The following is a 17775-nucleotide window of genomic DNA, read 5'->3' on the forward strand; positions in this document are numbered from 1 at the left end:
TGACCTAATTCGGCCTATTACCCGATTAAATATATATACGCGTCCGTTTAAACTCCAAATTAATTTTTTTCAGTTTCTATACCACAATTGCACCCAAATTGACTTAACGTCCCTCAGGGTGGTGCAAATTATCAATCTCGATAGCAAATTACGAAAATACCCCTAGTGGGTAAAAATTCATATTTTTGCTCTGAAAATTTCCATTATTTTTCTAGGCTCATAATTCATCATTATTCATCATAATTCCTCAAATAAACATCAAGATCAGCAGCCAATATTCCCCTAGAAAATTCGGCATAATGGGTTTCAATGGGAGAAAATTATTTCTCTAGCTTATTTTTGCTATATTTCAATATAACCTAACTAAAATCACTTAATTCAATTAAAATCAACCAAAACTCAAGCTCAAAACTCATCCATGGAGGTTTGGCCAGTATGGGTGTCCATACCCATTTTCTAATTTTGCATGGAAATGAGAAAAAAATGCATGGGTACTAAAAATCACAAGAAAAATCAATGAAATTTACCTTTTTAATGCTTGATTTCTTGATTTCTCTTGATTTTTCCCAAATTTTTCAGCTAGGGTTCTTATTTCTTTTCTCCCTTTTCTCTCCTGGTTTGGACAGCTTGAAGAAGATGAGAATTCTGGAAATTTTGGCCTTTTTAAAGGCTAAAATAATATAATATTATTTTATTCATTTTTTTTGTTTTATTAATTTCTTAAATTCTAGCCATCCATTTGTTTCCAAATTTTCACCATACACTTGTCCCACATATCCATAGCTCAGATAAGATTCTCAGACTTATCCAAAGTCTTGGTGGAGTAATTTTTGAAATTTACACTTTTACCCCCGTAAAAGTCAAAATTTACATTTTTACCTCAAAAACTGAAAAATTGCCCATAGACATATTTTACATCCCTTATACTCATAGCATTCTCCAATTTGTCAAATGTGATCTAAATTCTCTCTAAATTTCAAATTTTGTCCGCGGGTAGAAAAATTACGATTTTGCCCTTACACTCCAGAAATCACCGAAATTAAACTTTTTCACTGCCAAACCCTCAAATTATACTCCAATACTCAAATTATACTCCAATAAGTTAAATGGGACCCCAAAAAAAATCTTTTCTAAAAATTCTCATTTTGTCCCTAAGTGGCAAATGACCATTTTGCCCCTAGATAGTGAAAATTCCGGTTTGACTCCAAATTGATCCTCGAACTCCAAATCACCATTTTAAGTCATCCCTGGACCATGAAACTCTTAATTTCACCTTAAAATTTCTATTTGAACTAGTTCGAGGCTTAATCGACTTAATGATACCATTAGGGGTAATATCTTCTTTTAACGATTTTCTCAAACTTCCTAAATATGTAACCATTCTATTGAGCATGTAAATGACGTCGTAATTATTTTATAAAACAGGGTTTGATAGAATTGTTAACCTAGAGTCCTCAATTATTTATAATACTCTTCCAAGTCTCTTATAAAAAAATCTACTTTAACTTAAACACTATATTCCTATTTGAATTGAAATTAAAATAAACTCATTAAGTTCACGCTCTAATCTGGCTACATACGGCATATAGGTATATTCCTATCCTATACACAAATCAATTAAATATGATCATATGCTATTCCAATTTTAGTCTACACTAAACTCCCTTTCTAAGTTTTTTTAGGTTCCTAGATCAATTTAATTGGTGATTAGGCATTTAAAAGCATTAAGAATAAATTGGAATAAACAATTCAATTCCATTGAAAATAAGATAGAAAGAGATTAAAAACTTCAACTACATGTGAGTTCAATTGCAATCCTGGAAAAAGAAATTTAGCTACTCATAATTGCAAAAGTAAATAAACACATATGAAGTTTAGCCATCAACAGTAACAAGAATAAGAAAAGCTAAGGAAGAAAATAAATATTTTTGGAAACTTGATCTTTAGTCTTCAACCTCAACTTTTAGTTTCTTGAATCTCTCTTAAGGATTTCTCCTCAATGTATATCTATGTATATATATGTGAGTATGTGGCTAACTTCTCCTTAAGCTAACTATTTATAACCTTACCTAACCTAATCCTACCTAAACTAAACTAAATTAGCCTAAAAACTCTTAGTTTGGGCTTAGAATAAGTGCAGGGTCCAATAGTTTTAAGTTGGCCCACAAAATTTCCTTTCTCCTAGCTTCATATCAACTACTACACTTTGTCAACTTTGACTTTGATTTTCTCCATCTTCAAAGTAGAACTGGACAAAGTGATCTTGATGAAAGTTGTATCTCTATCTCTTAGCTTTCCAATTCTTCAAGAATCGCATTATTTGGAGTTCTAAAGTGAGAGTTATACTCAAAATACTACAACATATATGAACAGAGCCTAAACTCTTTAAACACCTTTATTTACCTAATTAAGCCTTATTCTTCTAGAATCCTACAAAAATATAAAAACTAATAAATCATAACTAAATTAATATAAATAAATATAAAATTAAATTAACTTAATAAAAACAAACTAAATAAAAAAATAATTAAAAATAACTAAATTCTAACATAAACTCAAGAACTTAACTAACTTTTAAGAACAATTTGAGATAAAAATAATTCTATTTCATAGAATTATCACAAGTATAGATAGATAGCCTATGAAATTTTGTTCTCTGGGAAAAATTCTACTTGTCTACCAAACTAAATGTCCTCTTACCTCTTAGGGCTATTTTTAAGGCTAAGTTTTGTTTAACCAAGCCTATATTTTTGCCATAATGGAGTATAACATCATAACAATACTCAAATAAATTAAGCATGCAACTTCTTCAATAATATCACAATCATCAACATTCAAATAACAATAAACTCATACATTGTGAGGGTTTGACCCCCATCAACCTTAGACTAGCAACTTACAACCCTCATTGCTTCTTAGGCTGGCAATGAACAATCCCCATTACACCTTGGGCTAACAATGTACAATCCTCATTGCAGCTTGGGTGTTTATGATGCATCATGGGAGTGAAGTCGTCACTTCATCCTATTCATCCTAAGAATGGAATTATACTTCACTCAAATCAAGTACTCATACTCATATCATTTGGTATGTGGAAAATACCTCACATACTATCATAAATCATTTATCATACTTGTCTACTAATCTCAAATGGTATATGGAATATGCGTCATATACAAAACATCATGGCATTTATTACATTTACTTAGTCTTCATATACGATTTATGGAATCATCATCATATATGTAATCTCATGACATTCATCAAGCTTCCTTGATCATGTTGTTTGTACCATAGTATCTTAGACGGAAAAACATTATATAATCCACGATACATTACATGCATCAACATATCAAGCATGCTCATCATAACATTCATACATTAACATAAATGATACCTTGCACCCACACTAGTCTGAAGGCCAGAGTAATCAAGTGAACTTTGAACATAAAGGTGCTTGTCCCTTTTTGTTGAAAACTACTACATAATAGAGTATTTACAAATATTATAGATTTGAAAACCATTTCCAAACACTTTAGTCACCCACAAACTCATTTCATTAACTAAAAATTAAGGGAAAACATACTCATCATAAATCATTAAATCATGCTTCACCGTTACATATTAAAATAATTTGAAATTGGTGTATCCATTTACCTAATCGAAGACTTGATCAAAACTCCTAATCGGTGAAATTCGTGGAGTTTTCAAGTGTTCCTAGCATACAATAATCATCACAATCAATTCCTTAAAATAATCTCGAAATATTGGTTCTAAGTACTTTCAAAATTTATTCGCTTTTGTCTACAGCTATTTCTCTAACTAAACCCATTCTAGAAACCCATAAATCCTCTATTCTAACCATAGATGAGCTTAAATGATAAATAAAATCTCAAAACCTTTAAGCTTTAATCTCCAACAGAATTTTTAGGCATAAAAATAACATTTTCAAAATAAAAAAGATGATATTTAAAGATTATAAAGCCTAAAAATGTCAAATTTTTCTCTAAAACACAAAACCAAGCTTAGAATCATAAAAAATTAGGATTTTGGTTCAAAAATGAGTTGAGAGGGTTTAAAGTTAGGGTTTTACCTTCGAAAATTGATTGAAGGTTGAAAACCCTTGAACGATATGATGTATTTATAATATTGGATGTGAAAATACGTCTTTACCCATTTTATTTTTGTGAAAACGGTGTCATCTATCAATAGATCGAAGCTATCTATTGATAGATGGGCCTTAGAGTCTTTTTTAAATGCTTTCTGGTTGCCATCTATCGATAGATGGGGGCTATCTATTGATAGATCTAGTCAACGATCCATAAATGTTCTTCAAGGTAGCTTTAAGAAAACCTTTCTGGATTGTATCTATCAATAAATGAACAACATTTATTGATAAATAGGCCCCAGTAAGAAAAAATAAAGCTTAGAAACATGTCCAATTGGACTCCAACAGCAAACTTTGTAAATCATCCTAATGTATCAAAACATGAATTTTTCCAAGATCAAAACTTACTTTTGAATGTTCAAAATAGGAAACCAACATACTCACTTAAGGATTTCTTATTTAGCATCATGCATTAAGGTGGAATTTCACAAATATGTAGGAGCCAGTTGGAACAAGAAACCATTGCAAAGCATATGAGAATGGATGGTGTCATTGAAGTTGACATGAGACGAGGGAATGGAAGACAATTCATAATTTCCTTCCATGACAAAAATTTCTTTGAAGCAATGCAAGATTCGCGGTGGATTTGGCTAGGTGAACGGTTCATGGATGTAAAAGAGTGGTTAGAGGAACTGTAAGTGGAGAATAGAAGAATATGGGTGGCTTGCCATGGAGTACTGTTGCATGTGTGGAATATTTTTATGTTCCAAAATCTGACAAACATGATCAATGGCTTCATATGGATGGATGAAGAAACATTAAAAGCTCAATCATTTATCATAAGGGTGATGCAGATTATGACTTCAAGACCTGATAAAGTAAAAGAGATAGTGAATTTAAGGTTGGGTTCAAAAGTGTTTAAAGTGAAACTAATGGAGATGGTGGAGAGTAAGGTGAGTCACTACTTGTTTTGTTATAAATTTCCATATTTGAATTTGAGAGAACTAAAGAATTATAGTAAAATCCAAATTATAATAATCTCAATGCCAAGCTCTAGTAGGAAGTGGGGGTTTGACAAAAAAAGAGAAACCAGTGGAAACAAGAGTGAAGAAGCACACATGGACCAAGGAAAAGAACACGGTAGCACATTTTGGATTGTATAAGAACAAGAAAAGTGTAGTACATAAGAGCAAGAAAAGACAATTAACATGGATATAGTAAATGAGATGGAAAGTAAAGATGAAGAGGCAGAGCAAAATGATAAAAAGGGAATTTTTTTAATAAAATTGTGACCTATATAAAAGGGATAAGAAAAAAGTCAATAGGGTCGCATTTGAAATAGCACTAAGATAGAGGGAGAAAGGGTGCAAAGTTATAGATCTGAGGATGTGATGGAAAAAAGGTGACAAAGGTAGGGGTAAGCATGGCTTGGTTTTGTTGGTTGTCAATTCGATTTTAGGTAAAATTGACCAAAAATATTTATCATAGAAATCGCCTGAACCGAACCTTGTAAGAGGTTGGCTTCGATCGATTTTACTCGACCTTGATTTGGTTGATCTTAGGTCGGTTTTTGAAGTGGGTTGACTTGGGCTGATTTTTTGTTCAATCCTTTATAAATGGCCTTTTTTTTGTTTGACTTGGGCTTTTTTATATAACCCCTTGTAAATGGCTATTTTTGGTCCATTTATTTATATGTAATCCTTTTGATCTATTTATTTTTTTTAAATGGATAATAATATTAATTTTATGCAATAAATATATATTAATCGTTGTATAATAAATAAACTTTAGTTTCAAAAGTTTCATAATTAAATATGATCACAAAGAAATTAACATTAATCTTCATACAATAAATAAACAAAGAAGAGTTATACAACTCAATGTTTCACAACATAAATTACTAAATTTCAAAAGATGGACCTTTAAGGTTCCAACTTCAATTCAACGATTTTACAGAACATACTCCTAAAAAGGTTAAAAGAAAATATATAATTAGTGAAAATTTTTGTGGTAAGATAATCTAAATGAATTATAAATGTAATGTAAATGTTGCATAATACCTAATGATAACATTACTGGAAAAGTGCAAATAGCCAATAAAAATAACACGTTAGTCCGACTCAAACTCAACTATTGTCTCCAATGCAATATTAGCCAAATCTAAAAAAAATAAAATAAAAAATATGGTAAATTGATCTTTGACAAATCTAATAAATTAAAATACAAATAAAATTATAAAATAACTACAAAAATCAAGTTTATTGGGCTCATCCAGATCATCTTTAATCAAATCCGGATCACCATGTGCCAATCCATGTAATCGATCTTGAGCACAAATAAGTGCTTGCACAACCTTAGGAGTCAAAGAACTCCTATATCCATCAAGCACCCATCCACCGGTACTAAAAGCGTATTTTGAAGCAACTAAAACATCACGAGCAATAGTAGCAAGTACAAGAAACCTAAAATGATTAAGTTTCTGCCACATGAGAATATCAAACTCATCATCATCGAAACCCTCATTGTCATGACCCGGTACTCCCCTCAAGCCTGTGACAACCGTCGCGATGTCCCGATCGACACTCGTTACCCAGAATGTCAATCGGAACCCCGTAAGGCTTTAATATCAGCTTCTCATTTCCCCTGTGAGTAACTGTTGCCAAATACCACGTTCTAAAAGATTTTTAAACTATTTTCAACTTAAAACAAACAAAATAATAATTTTCGTCTCACAGGGGTATTTTGGTTATTTTTCCCTAAATATTTCGACACCGGCTGAATTGTAATATACAAGTACAAAACACATAATTCAAAATCAAAAATAAATTTGGATGTCTAAAACATTCATTTAAAATGAAATTATGAATATTAGAATAAAATAAAAATATAGAATAAAATATTCAAATTTTTAATAAAATAATATTTTTAAAACACTATGTAAATAATTTTTACAGCGTAAAAGTAAAACAAATTCATACATGTTGTAATACAGATAACCAAAGTATAAAATTTAATTTACAGTGACACGTGGGCCCACGAATGACTAAAAGTATCTATAGAAATGAACCTACAATTTTTGAATGTGGCAAGTCCAACTGTAGTCCTCGCCGATATCAGTTATCTACAATCTATTATGAGCCTAAAATGGAGGGAAATGAGGGTGGTGAGATTATAAAATCCTAGTGAGTAAACAAACATCATTCAAAATATCTAAAGGCGAGTAAAAGGAGACTATTAAAACATTTCATCAAACTGTAATTTATCATTTTTCAACTTATTTCAACCAAATGAAATCAATTTATTTAAATCAAGTAATCAGTATGGCTTATGAATTTCTTAAAAGCTTGGCTCATGCCAAAAATTATTATCATACTCAGTTATCTGGGATACTGTCACGACCCGGAACTCCCATCGGGCCCATGACAACCGCCGCGACGTCCCGATAAGCACTCATTACCCCGAATGCCGATCGAAACCCCGCAAGGCTTAGCATCAACTTCCGCATCTCCCCGGTGAGCGACAGTTATTAAATCTCGCATTTCAAGAAAACATAAGTTGGTTCCAACTCAAAACAATAAAATATTATTTTCTAGCTCACAGGGGCATTTTCGTCAATTTTTTTTTTTTTTGAAAAATTTCGAAATCTGAAAAATGTAATATGTAAGTGGAAACACATATTTCATGATTTAAATTAAATTTTGAAGTCTACAACATTCGTTTAAAGTAAAATTATAGCTATTTGAATATAATAAAAACATTAAATAAAATATTCTATTTTCTTAAAACACAATATTTTCAAAGTCTTCTTAAAATAACTTTTGTAGCGTAAGAGTAAAATAAATTTATTCATATAGTAATAAAGATAATTAAAGTATGAAATTTCATTTACAGTGACACGTGGGCCCCTAACTAACCAAGAAAGTGTAGAGCTACGAACCCTTACTTCCTATGATGCAACTTCGAGATTAATTCTCGTCTTAATCAACTATCAACAAACTGTCCTGAGCCTGAAAAATGGATAGGAAGAGAGGTGAGATTAAATAATCCCAGTGAGTAAACAATTACCATCAAAAGCATCTAAAGCCGAGTAGATGGAGACAATATAAAAACGTTATATCTCAATAATGTTCATAACACAAAATTCGTTTCAATCTATACCAAATAATTTCTTTTCATCAAAATTTCCCCGACTTATGAATTTTTTTAAACTTGGCCCCTGCCAATATCATTCTCGCGGGTACCTTCGTCAAGGTATCCCACTGAGACCGCCAAGGCTGTTCAATGACCCATACCCATAAACATGTTTTCACATCTGACACACAGCCGTTCCTTAGCGTTGGCTGAGTCTCACTCTCACGTGGTGGCCCGAACGTGAGGTGCACTCAAATCATACCTCAGGAGATACTTCACCCAACATCTCCCCCCGGAGGTAAGTATATAATTGAGTTACCGTGCCCCTCTCATAGGCAGTCCACGGAAACCCCCACCACTGCAGTGACCGTTTAATATACCACCAGACCCATAAAAATTCCAATAGCATAATATGGCGAATAAAATGTAATCCAGTCTACCGAGACCAATCCAACATTGTTCATATATTTCATGCCAACCCCAAATATTTAGCCATCATGCTACCATAGTGTCATAAGCCCCAATTTCAATAACATATAAAATCATAAATTTCAACACAGTCTCCATATACTCAATTTTCCCAAAACAATATTTGATTTTAAAACCAGTATAAATCTCATTTTTATTAAAAAAACATTTTAATTGGAAAACATAATATTTTATAATTTAAATTCACCATTCAATAAAAGCATCAAACAAGTATAATTACTCTAGATATTTAAGACGATAAATTGTCCACTCACAGTTCTAGGAGTCGATGTACTCCTAATCCCAGTCTTCAAGCACAATTTTGATACTTTTACCAGTGTAATTTGCTCACCACCTATCCACAATGTACAATACATAATTCGCCACATCAATGCTTGACCATTATAAAATCAATTAAGGCTCGGTATATATGCATGATATGACATGCAACTTATCCGACTACCGCTTAAATGCGGTGCTAACCTAATTCGGCCTATTACCCAATTAAATTACTAACGCGTCCAATTTAATCTCAAATTAATTTTTTTCAGTTTCTATACCTCAATTGCACCCAAATTGACTTAATGTCCCTCAGTATGGTGCAAATTATCAGTCCCGATAACAAATTACGAAAATACCCCTAATGGGTAAAAATTCGTATTTTTGCTCCGAAAATTTCCATTATTTTTCTAGACTCATAATTCATCATTATTCATCATAATTGCTCAAGTAAACATCAAGATCATCAGCCAATATTCCCCTAGAAAATTCAGCCAATAATGGTAATGGAGGAAAATAAATTCTTTTTTTGTTGTTTTGTTCCTAAATATGCTAAACTAACTTAAAACACTAACATAACTTAAAATCAAATTAATCTAACAAGTTTCTCTCTCCTAACCCATTTTTCCAGAATTGAATTCATCCTCAAATCACATGATTCAACCATGGAAAATGATGAGAAATGCATGAAAATGATAAATCTTAAGCTAAGCTTGAAAAATCATACCTTTAAACACTTGATTCCTTGAAAAATCACACTTTTTCTTTGAATTTTCTCACTCTAGGGTTTGTTCTTATTTCTCTCTCTCTCCTGCTGGTTTTGGCTGACCCTCCAAATGAAGAATTCTGGAATTTGCAAGCCTTTTAATAGGCTTAATAAAATATTATTATTTTATTTATTTTTTGAATATTTTATTATTTTATTTTTTTCTAGCCATCTTTTTGACTTTCTTTTTCCACCACTCAATCCTCTTCACTTATCCATGTCTTCCATGAAATTTCTAGACTTTTCCAAAGTTTTGGTGGAGCAAATTTTTAAAAATTACACTTTTACCCCCGTAAAGTGAAAAATTACAATTTTGCCCCAAAAATTGAAAAATTACCAAAATGCATAATTTTCACTCCTTATACTCATATCATGCTCCATTTAATCAAATTTGATCTAAATTCTCTCGAAAAATTCAATTTCGTCCTCGGGTGGTAAAATTACGATTTTGCCCCTAGATAGTGAAAATTCTGGTTTGACTCCGAATTGATCCTCGAACTCTGAATTACCATTTTGAGTCATCCCTGAATTGTGAAACTCTTAATTTCACCTTAAAATTCCTATTTGAACTAGTTCGAGGCTTAATCGACTCAATGATACCATTAAGGGCAATATCGTCTTTTAACGATTTCTCGAACTTCCTAAATATACAAACATTCTATCGAGCATGTGAATGACATTATAATTATTTTACAAAGCAGGGTTTGACAACACTACCCCCCTTAAAATAAAATTTTGTCCTCAAAATTTCACTTATTAACTCAAAGAAAATGCGGGGTATTATCTTTTATTCGATGCTCAACTTCTCCTGTTATCTCCTTTATAGGGAATCTTAATTCACTAAAAATCATTCTTTATTTTAGTTAATCACAATATCACCCCACATATGTGTATATGCTTTATAATCCCATTTATGCATCCAAGATCTATCTTGATTTAATCATCGCATATGATGCAGTATCATAATTCCTCAGAGTCATCCCTTTGTCCTTAATCATCTTTCGTGCCTCTATATTGCTTTGTATCCTTCTTGTATTTCAACATCAATTTATTGCTTAAGATTTAAGTTCATTTGAACTTTGTATACCTCAAGTATTTTTGAGTTCTAATTTCCACAATATAGTAAGAAATTCTTACAACCATATTCCATATGAACTCATTTACTATATTATTCTTGAAACCTTTATTTACACGTCCATCACTTGGTATTTACATCCCCTATCACTATTTTACACCTTCGTCTAACTTTTCACTCACTTTCTCCAGATCGGGCTCGTGCTTCATCTTCCGTTACAGCGAAAACTCTTGTTGAAGAACGAGTCAATGGCCTCAAAGGTGGTTGTGCTGGGGTGTTGCTACCCATTTCAGATCGTACAGTTACCCCCTGCCTCGGGTGTACTCCAGAGGAATCTCTCCTCTGCATATCCGTATGAGTTAGTGGGGATGGAGCAACTACTGTAGCCCGTCCTAACTGTGGGCAGTCACTCCTAATGTGGCCCGGCTGGTCACAATGAAAGCATCTTATGCCCCAACACTCCCCAACATGATATCTCCCACATTTTTCGCATTTATTTAAACCTCCAAAACTCTTCTCGGAAGTACTACTCATCCCAGACCTGTTAAATCTTGGAGGTCTCTGCTGTAACTGTGAAAGTGGGGGTCGAGGAGATATCACCGGAACAGAAACAGTATTCTCAGAAGCAAATGTGTCCTTACCTCTTTTGGGCAGTTGACTAGAGGATACATTCGGGTTTCTCCTCTTTGCAAACTCAGCTCGCATTCTCCGATTTTCATTCGTGAGTTTTTCGACCCTTAAAGCCATCTGTACAACTTCTTTATGAGGCTCTCGGCCTGTCACAGTCATCCTCTCTCTGATCTCGTTACGGAGCCCTTCTTCAAAATAACTAGCTTGATCTTGCTCAGACTTCACCAGGTCTGGCACATATGACATCAGCTCATTAAAACGAGCCTCGTACTCTTTTATGGTTAAATTCCCTTGTTGTAAACTTAGGAACTCTCTCTTCTTCTCTTTTTGATGAAAGTAGGTGTAGTATTGACCGTCGAATTCTTGTAGGAAGTCTATCCAAGTCAACGAAGTAATGGAACGTGATTTTACCGAGCTCCACCATGTACGAGCCCTCTTCTCTAGTAATCTTGTGGCCACCATTAACTTCATATCATCATCCAATTTCATATCCACAAATGTCTCCGTTACCTGAGTAATCCAATCTTTAGCTGCAGTTGCATCCAAATCACCAACAAAAGAAGTGCAACCCAGCTGCCTAGCTTCCTTAAGCTTTTTGGAAATGGAGACATCTGGCACTGGTGGTGGAACAAGAGGTGGTGGTGGTGGCACTGGAGATACTGCTGGGGGAACAGTATGAGGGACTCGACTAGCTTGAGCTTGGCCCATAATGACATTAAGAAAAGCTGCTAATGCTTGGACTACCTCAGGAGACATGTCAAGAACACCAGGAGTAGCAGTAGGTGGTGGAGGAGGTGGAGGAATCTCAGTAGGCTCAACAGCAGGTGCTGCTCGAAAAGTAGGTGCAGCAGACTCCCCTTCCACGGGATCTGGCTGACTAAGTTTAGCACGACCTCTTCCCCTCCCTACTGACCTATAGAGAGGTGGACGCCCACGTCGAGGAGGCATGGTACTCTACAATAAGAAATGGAATAGACTTAGATGACTTTAAATTCTATATACAACTAACTCGATATAACCTAACTTAACTTGACTTACTTAACTTAACTTAACTTAACTTGGGCCACACAGTGTCAGTGTGGATTTCTTAAAACAACTTTAAAATCAAAAACTTTGAAATTCAAAGCTTTAAAATAAAAATCTTTGATCTTTAAACCATGCTCTGATACCAATCTAATTGTCACGACCCGGAACTCCCATCGGGCCCATGACAACCGCCGCGACGTCCCGATAAGCACTCATTACCCCGAATGCCGATCGAAACCCCGCAAGGCTTAGCATCAACTTCCGCATCTCCCCGGTGAGCGACAGTTATTAAATCTCGCATTTCAAGAAAACATAAGTTGGTTCCAACTCAAAACAATAAAATATTATTTTCTAGCTCACAGGGGCATTTTCGTCAATTTTTTTTTTTTGAAAAATTTTGAAATCTGAAAAATGTAATATGTAAGTGGAAACACATATTTCATGATTTAAATTAAATTTTGAAGTCTACAACATTCGTTTAAAGTAAAATTATAGCTATTTGAATATAATAAAAACATTAAATAAAATATTCTATTTTCTTAAAACACAATATTTTCAAAGTTTTCTTAAAATAACTTTTGTAGCGTAAGAGTAAAATAAATTTATTCATATAGTAATAAAGATAATTAAAGTATGAAATTTCGTTTACAGTGACACGTGGGCCCCTAACTAACCAAGAAAGTGTAGAGCTACGAACCCTTACTTCCTATGATGCAACTTCGAGATTAATTCTCGTCTTAATCAACTATCAACAAACTGTCCTGAGCCTGAAAAATGGATAGGAAGAGAGGTGAGATTAAATAATCCCAGTGAGTAAACAATTACCATCAAAAGCATCTAAAGCCGAGTAGATGGAGACAATATAAAAACGTTATATCTCAATAATGTTCATAACACAAAATTCGTTTCAATCTATACCAAATAATTTCTTTTCATCAAAATTTCCCCGACTTATGAATTTTTTTAAACTTGGCCCCTGCCAATATCATTCTCGCGGGTACCTTCGTCAAGGTATCCCACTGAGACCGCCAAGGCTGTTCAATGACCCATACCCATAAACATGTTTTCACATCTGACACACAGCCGTTCCTTAGCGTTGGCTGAGTCTCACTCTCACGTGGTGGCCCGAACGTGAGGTGCACTCAAATCATACCTCAGGAGATACTTCACCCAACATCTCCCCCCGGAGGTAAGTATATAATTGAGTTACCGTGCCCCTCTCATAGGCAGTCCACGGAAACCCCCACCACTGCAGTGACCGTTTAATATACCACCAGACCCATAAAAATTCCAATAGCATAATATGGCGAATAAAATATAATCCAGTCTACCGAGACCAATCCAAAATTGTTCATATATTTCATGCCAACCCCAAATATTTAGCCATCATGCTACCATAGTGTCATAAGCCCCAATTTCAATAACATATAAAATCATAAATTTCAACACAGTCTCCATATACTCAATTTTCCCAAAACAATATTTGATTTTAAAACCAGTATAAATCTCATTTTTATTAAAAAAACATTTTAATTGGAAAACATAATATTTTATAATTTAAATTCACCATTCAATAAAAGCATCAAACAAGTATAATTACTCTAGATATTTAAGACGATAAATTGTCCACTCACAGTTCTAGGAGTCGATGTACTCCTAATCCCAGTCTTCAAGCACAATTTTGATACTTTTACCAGTGTAATTTGCTCACTACCTATCCACAATGTACAATACATAATTCGCCACATCAATGCTTGACCATTATAAAATCAATTCAGGCTCGGTATATATGCATGATATGACATGCAACTTATCCGACTACCGCTTAAATGCGGTGCTAACCTAATTCGGCCTATTACCCGATTAAATTACTAACGCGTCCAATTTAATCTCAAATTAATTTTTTTCAGTTTCTATACCTCAATTGCACCCAAATTGACTTAATGTCCCTCAGTGTGGTGCAAATTATCAGTCCCGATAACAAATTACGAAAATACCCCTAATGGGTAAAAATTTGTATTTTTGCTCCGAAAATTTCCATTATTTTTCTAGACTCATAATTCATCATTATTCATCATAATTGCTCAAGTAAACATCAAGATCATCAGCCAATATTCCCCTAGAAAATTCAGCCAATAATGGTAATGGAGGAAAATAAATTCTTTTTTTGTTGTTTTGTTCCTAAATATGCTAAACTAACTTAAAACACTAACATAACTTAAAATCAAATTAATCTAACAAGTTTCTCTCTCCTAACCCATTTTTCCAGAATTGAATTCATCCTCAAATCACATGATTCAACCATGGAAAATGATGAGAAATGCATGAAAATGATAAATCTTAAGCTAAGCTTGAAAAATCATACCTTTAAACACTTGATTCCTTGAAAAATCACACTTTTTCTTTGAATTTTCTCACTCTAGGGTTTGTTCTTATTTCTCTCTCTCTCCTGCTGGTTTTGGCTGACCCTCCAAATGAAGAATTCTGGAATTTGCAAGCCTTTTAATAGGCTTAATAAAATATTATTATTTTATTTATTTTTTGAATATTTTATTATTTTATTTTTTTCTAGCCATCTTTTTGACTTTCTTTTTCCACCACTCAATCCTCTTCACTTATCCATGTCTTCCATGAAATTTCTAGACTTTTCCAAAGTTTTGGTGGAGCAAATTTTTAAAAATTACACTTTTACCCCCGTAAAGTGAAAAATTACAATTTTGCCCCAAAAATTGAAAAATTACCAAAATGCATAATTTTCACTCCTTATACTCATATCATGCTCCATTTAATCAAATTTGATCTAAATTCTCTCGAAAAATTCAATTTCGTCCTCGGGTGGTAAAATTACGATTTTGCCCCTAGATAGTGAAAATTCTGGTTTGACTCCGAATTGATCCTCGAACTCTGAATTACCATTTTGAGTCATCCCTGAATTGTGAAACTCTTAATTTCACCTTAAAATTCCTATTTGAACTAGTTCGAGGCTTAATCGACTCAATGATACCATTAAGGGCAATATCATCTTTTAACGATTTCTTGAACTTCCTAAATATACAAACATTCTATCGAGCATGTGAATGACATTATAATTATTTTACAAAGCAGGGTTTGACAGATACCTTGACCGAGGGCTATCCCAACTAAGTCCGCCAAGGCTATTAGAAAGTCATATTTTATTTTGAAAACATAGCCATTCCTTCGCGTTGGTCGAGTTCCCCCTCACGTGGTGGTTTGGCGTGAAGTGAACTCTAAAAATTATACCTCGAGAGTTACCCTACTCGCCTCTCCAACCGAGGTAAAATATAACGGGGTTTACCGTGCCCCTCTAATAGGCTAGTCCACGGAAACCCACCTACTGCAGTAAGCTAATAATTATCCCACTAATCAATAAAATTTAATAACATAATATGGTAATTATTGTAATTCACAGCTTTTCAAGGCTAAATACACATTTCATATATTTCAACACAAATATCAATTCAGCCATTCATGCAAATATTGTCATAAGCCATTCGATTCAAATCATAAATTTTACAACATAACAAGTGGTCTCCAATTACTCTATTTTTCAAAATCATTATTCAATTTCAAGACAATTTATAAAATCTTTTCATGTAAACACATTTTGTTTGCAAAACACAAAGATTTACCATTTAAACTCATTTTCATAAAATTTCACCAAAATCGAATTAAAGCATACTTTAGATAATTAAAATGATGATAAGGCTACTCACAGTACTAGGAGTTCGATATACTCCTATTTTCGATCTTCGAGCACAATCTCTTTACCCTTGTTAGAGGGCTCACCACCTATACATCATACGTGACACGAATTTCAATAAATTGTGTCAATTTATCATAAACTATTTCAGGCTCTATAATATGAATGCACGAAATGTGATGCAAAACGTCCGAATAGCCGTTTAAATACGGTATTCGACCTAATTCGCACTATTTTCGGTGTAATTGGCTAAAACCTCCAATTTAACTCCAAATCAATTTCTTTCACTTTCTACACTCCAATTATACCTCAATTACCTCAGTGACTGCAAATGAGATTCAATTTATCAGTCTCGGGTCAATAATCACACTTGTCTATACGTTAGGTAAAAATTCAAATTTTCACACCAAAATTTCCCATTTAATTTCTAGTCTCACCAAACATCAAATATCACCAAAATATCATGAAATATCATCAATTTCAGCCACAATATCCTCCCTAGGAAATTCGGCCATTGATGGTTGATGTGGAAAATGAATTCTTTTCTTGTTGTTTTGTTTCTAAATATGCTAAACTAACTAAAAACACTAACATAACTTAAAATTAAATCAATCTAACATCTTTCTCTCTCCATACCCATTTTGACCAGCCATGAATTCACCATGAAAACATGAAATCTAACCATGAAAAATAAGGAGAAATGCATGGGAAAGGTAGATCACAAGTCAAAATCAAGAAATTTTACCTTTGATTGCTTGATTCCTTGAAATCCACCAATTTTCCTTTGAATTTTCCCACCTAGGGTTCTTGTTTTTCTTTTCTCCCTTTGTTCTTCCTTTGCTCTCGGTTTGGCCGGCCAAATGAAGAGAAAATGGGCTGATTTGTGTTAATTTATAAGCCAAATATTTAATGGTTATAAATATGCCATGTGTCACCATTTCATTGGTCCATTTTTATTTCTTAACTATTAAGCTTTCTCTCTCCACCATATAAATTCCTTCAATTATCCATGATAATATTGGGTAAAATCCATGTGCTAGACAAGTGTCCTAGTGGTGGAAAATTACTGTTTTGCCCCTTGGGTGGTAAAATTACTATTTTACCCCTATGCTCTGAAAAATACCGGGATTGCAAATTTTTCACTTCTCAACCTCAAATCATGCTCCAATAAGTCAAATATGATCAAAATCTTTCAAAAAAATTACCATTTTGCCCCTGGATAGTGAAATTTTCGATTTGACTCTAAATTGATCCTCGAACTCCGAATCAACATTTTAAGTCGTTATGGGAATTTAAAATTTTCAATTTCACCTTAAAATCTCTATTTGATCTAGTTCGAGGCTTAAATCAACTTTGTTGTACCTCTAGGTATAATACCGACTTTTGTAAATTTTTCGAGACTCTCCTAGCATGCAAACATGCTATCCATCACATGTATGTCATGACAAGTATTTTATAAGGTCGGGCTTTACACTCATCATCCACAGGCTCAGATAAATATTTCTCCAATTCTTTTTTTAGCACTTTTGACCCAATGTTTAACCGATGCTTCTTGAACCTATCCAATCTTT

At 33.5% G+C, this 17775-nt stretch overlaps 1 protein-coding gene and 1 long non-coding RNA gene across 2 annotated transcripts; both read right to left on the reverse strand.

Moving 5' to 3' along the window:
• Positions 1–8008: 8008 nt before the first annotated feature.
• Positions 8009–10092, reverse strand: LOC148763534 (uncharacterized). Its single transcript, XR_016025449.1, has 3 exons — positions 9714–10092; positions 8983–9062; positions 8009–8115 (listed from the first exon to the last, which is right to left on the reverse strand). It is a non-coding gene; the product is annotated as an uncharacterized LOC148763534 (long non-coding RNA).
• Positions 10093–10637: 545 nt separating this feature from the next.
• On the reverse strand, positions 10638–14197 carry LOC148763535 (uncharacterized). The gene is made up of 3 exons (XM_088804805.1): positions 14118–14197; positions 13187–13250; positions 10638–12411 (listed from the first exon to the last, which is right to left on the reverse strand). The coding sequence occupies exon 3, from the start codon at positions 12403–12405 to the stop codon at positions 11002–11004; it is 1404 nt and encodes a 467-aa protein (XP_088660931.1). The 5' UTR covers positions 12406–12411; positions 13187–13250; positions 14118–14197; the 3' UTR covers positions 10638–11001.
• Positions 14198–17775: the final 3578 nt, after the last annotated feature.

Source organism: Theobroma cacao, chromosome 3 (assembly GCF_053813885.1).
Source record: "Theobroma cacao isolate CCN51 chromosome 3, ASM5381388v1, whole genome shotgun sequence".
NCBI classification, from domain to species: Eukaryota; Viridiplantae; Streptophyta; class Magnoliopsida; order Malvales; family Malvaceae; genus Theobroma; species Theobroma cacao.

Coding starts and splice junctions, on each gene's coding strand:
- LOC148763535 (XM_088804805.1), bottom strand. CDS start 12,405: ATGCCTCCTCGACGTGGGCGTCCACCTCTCTATAGGTCAGTAGGGAGG.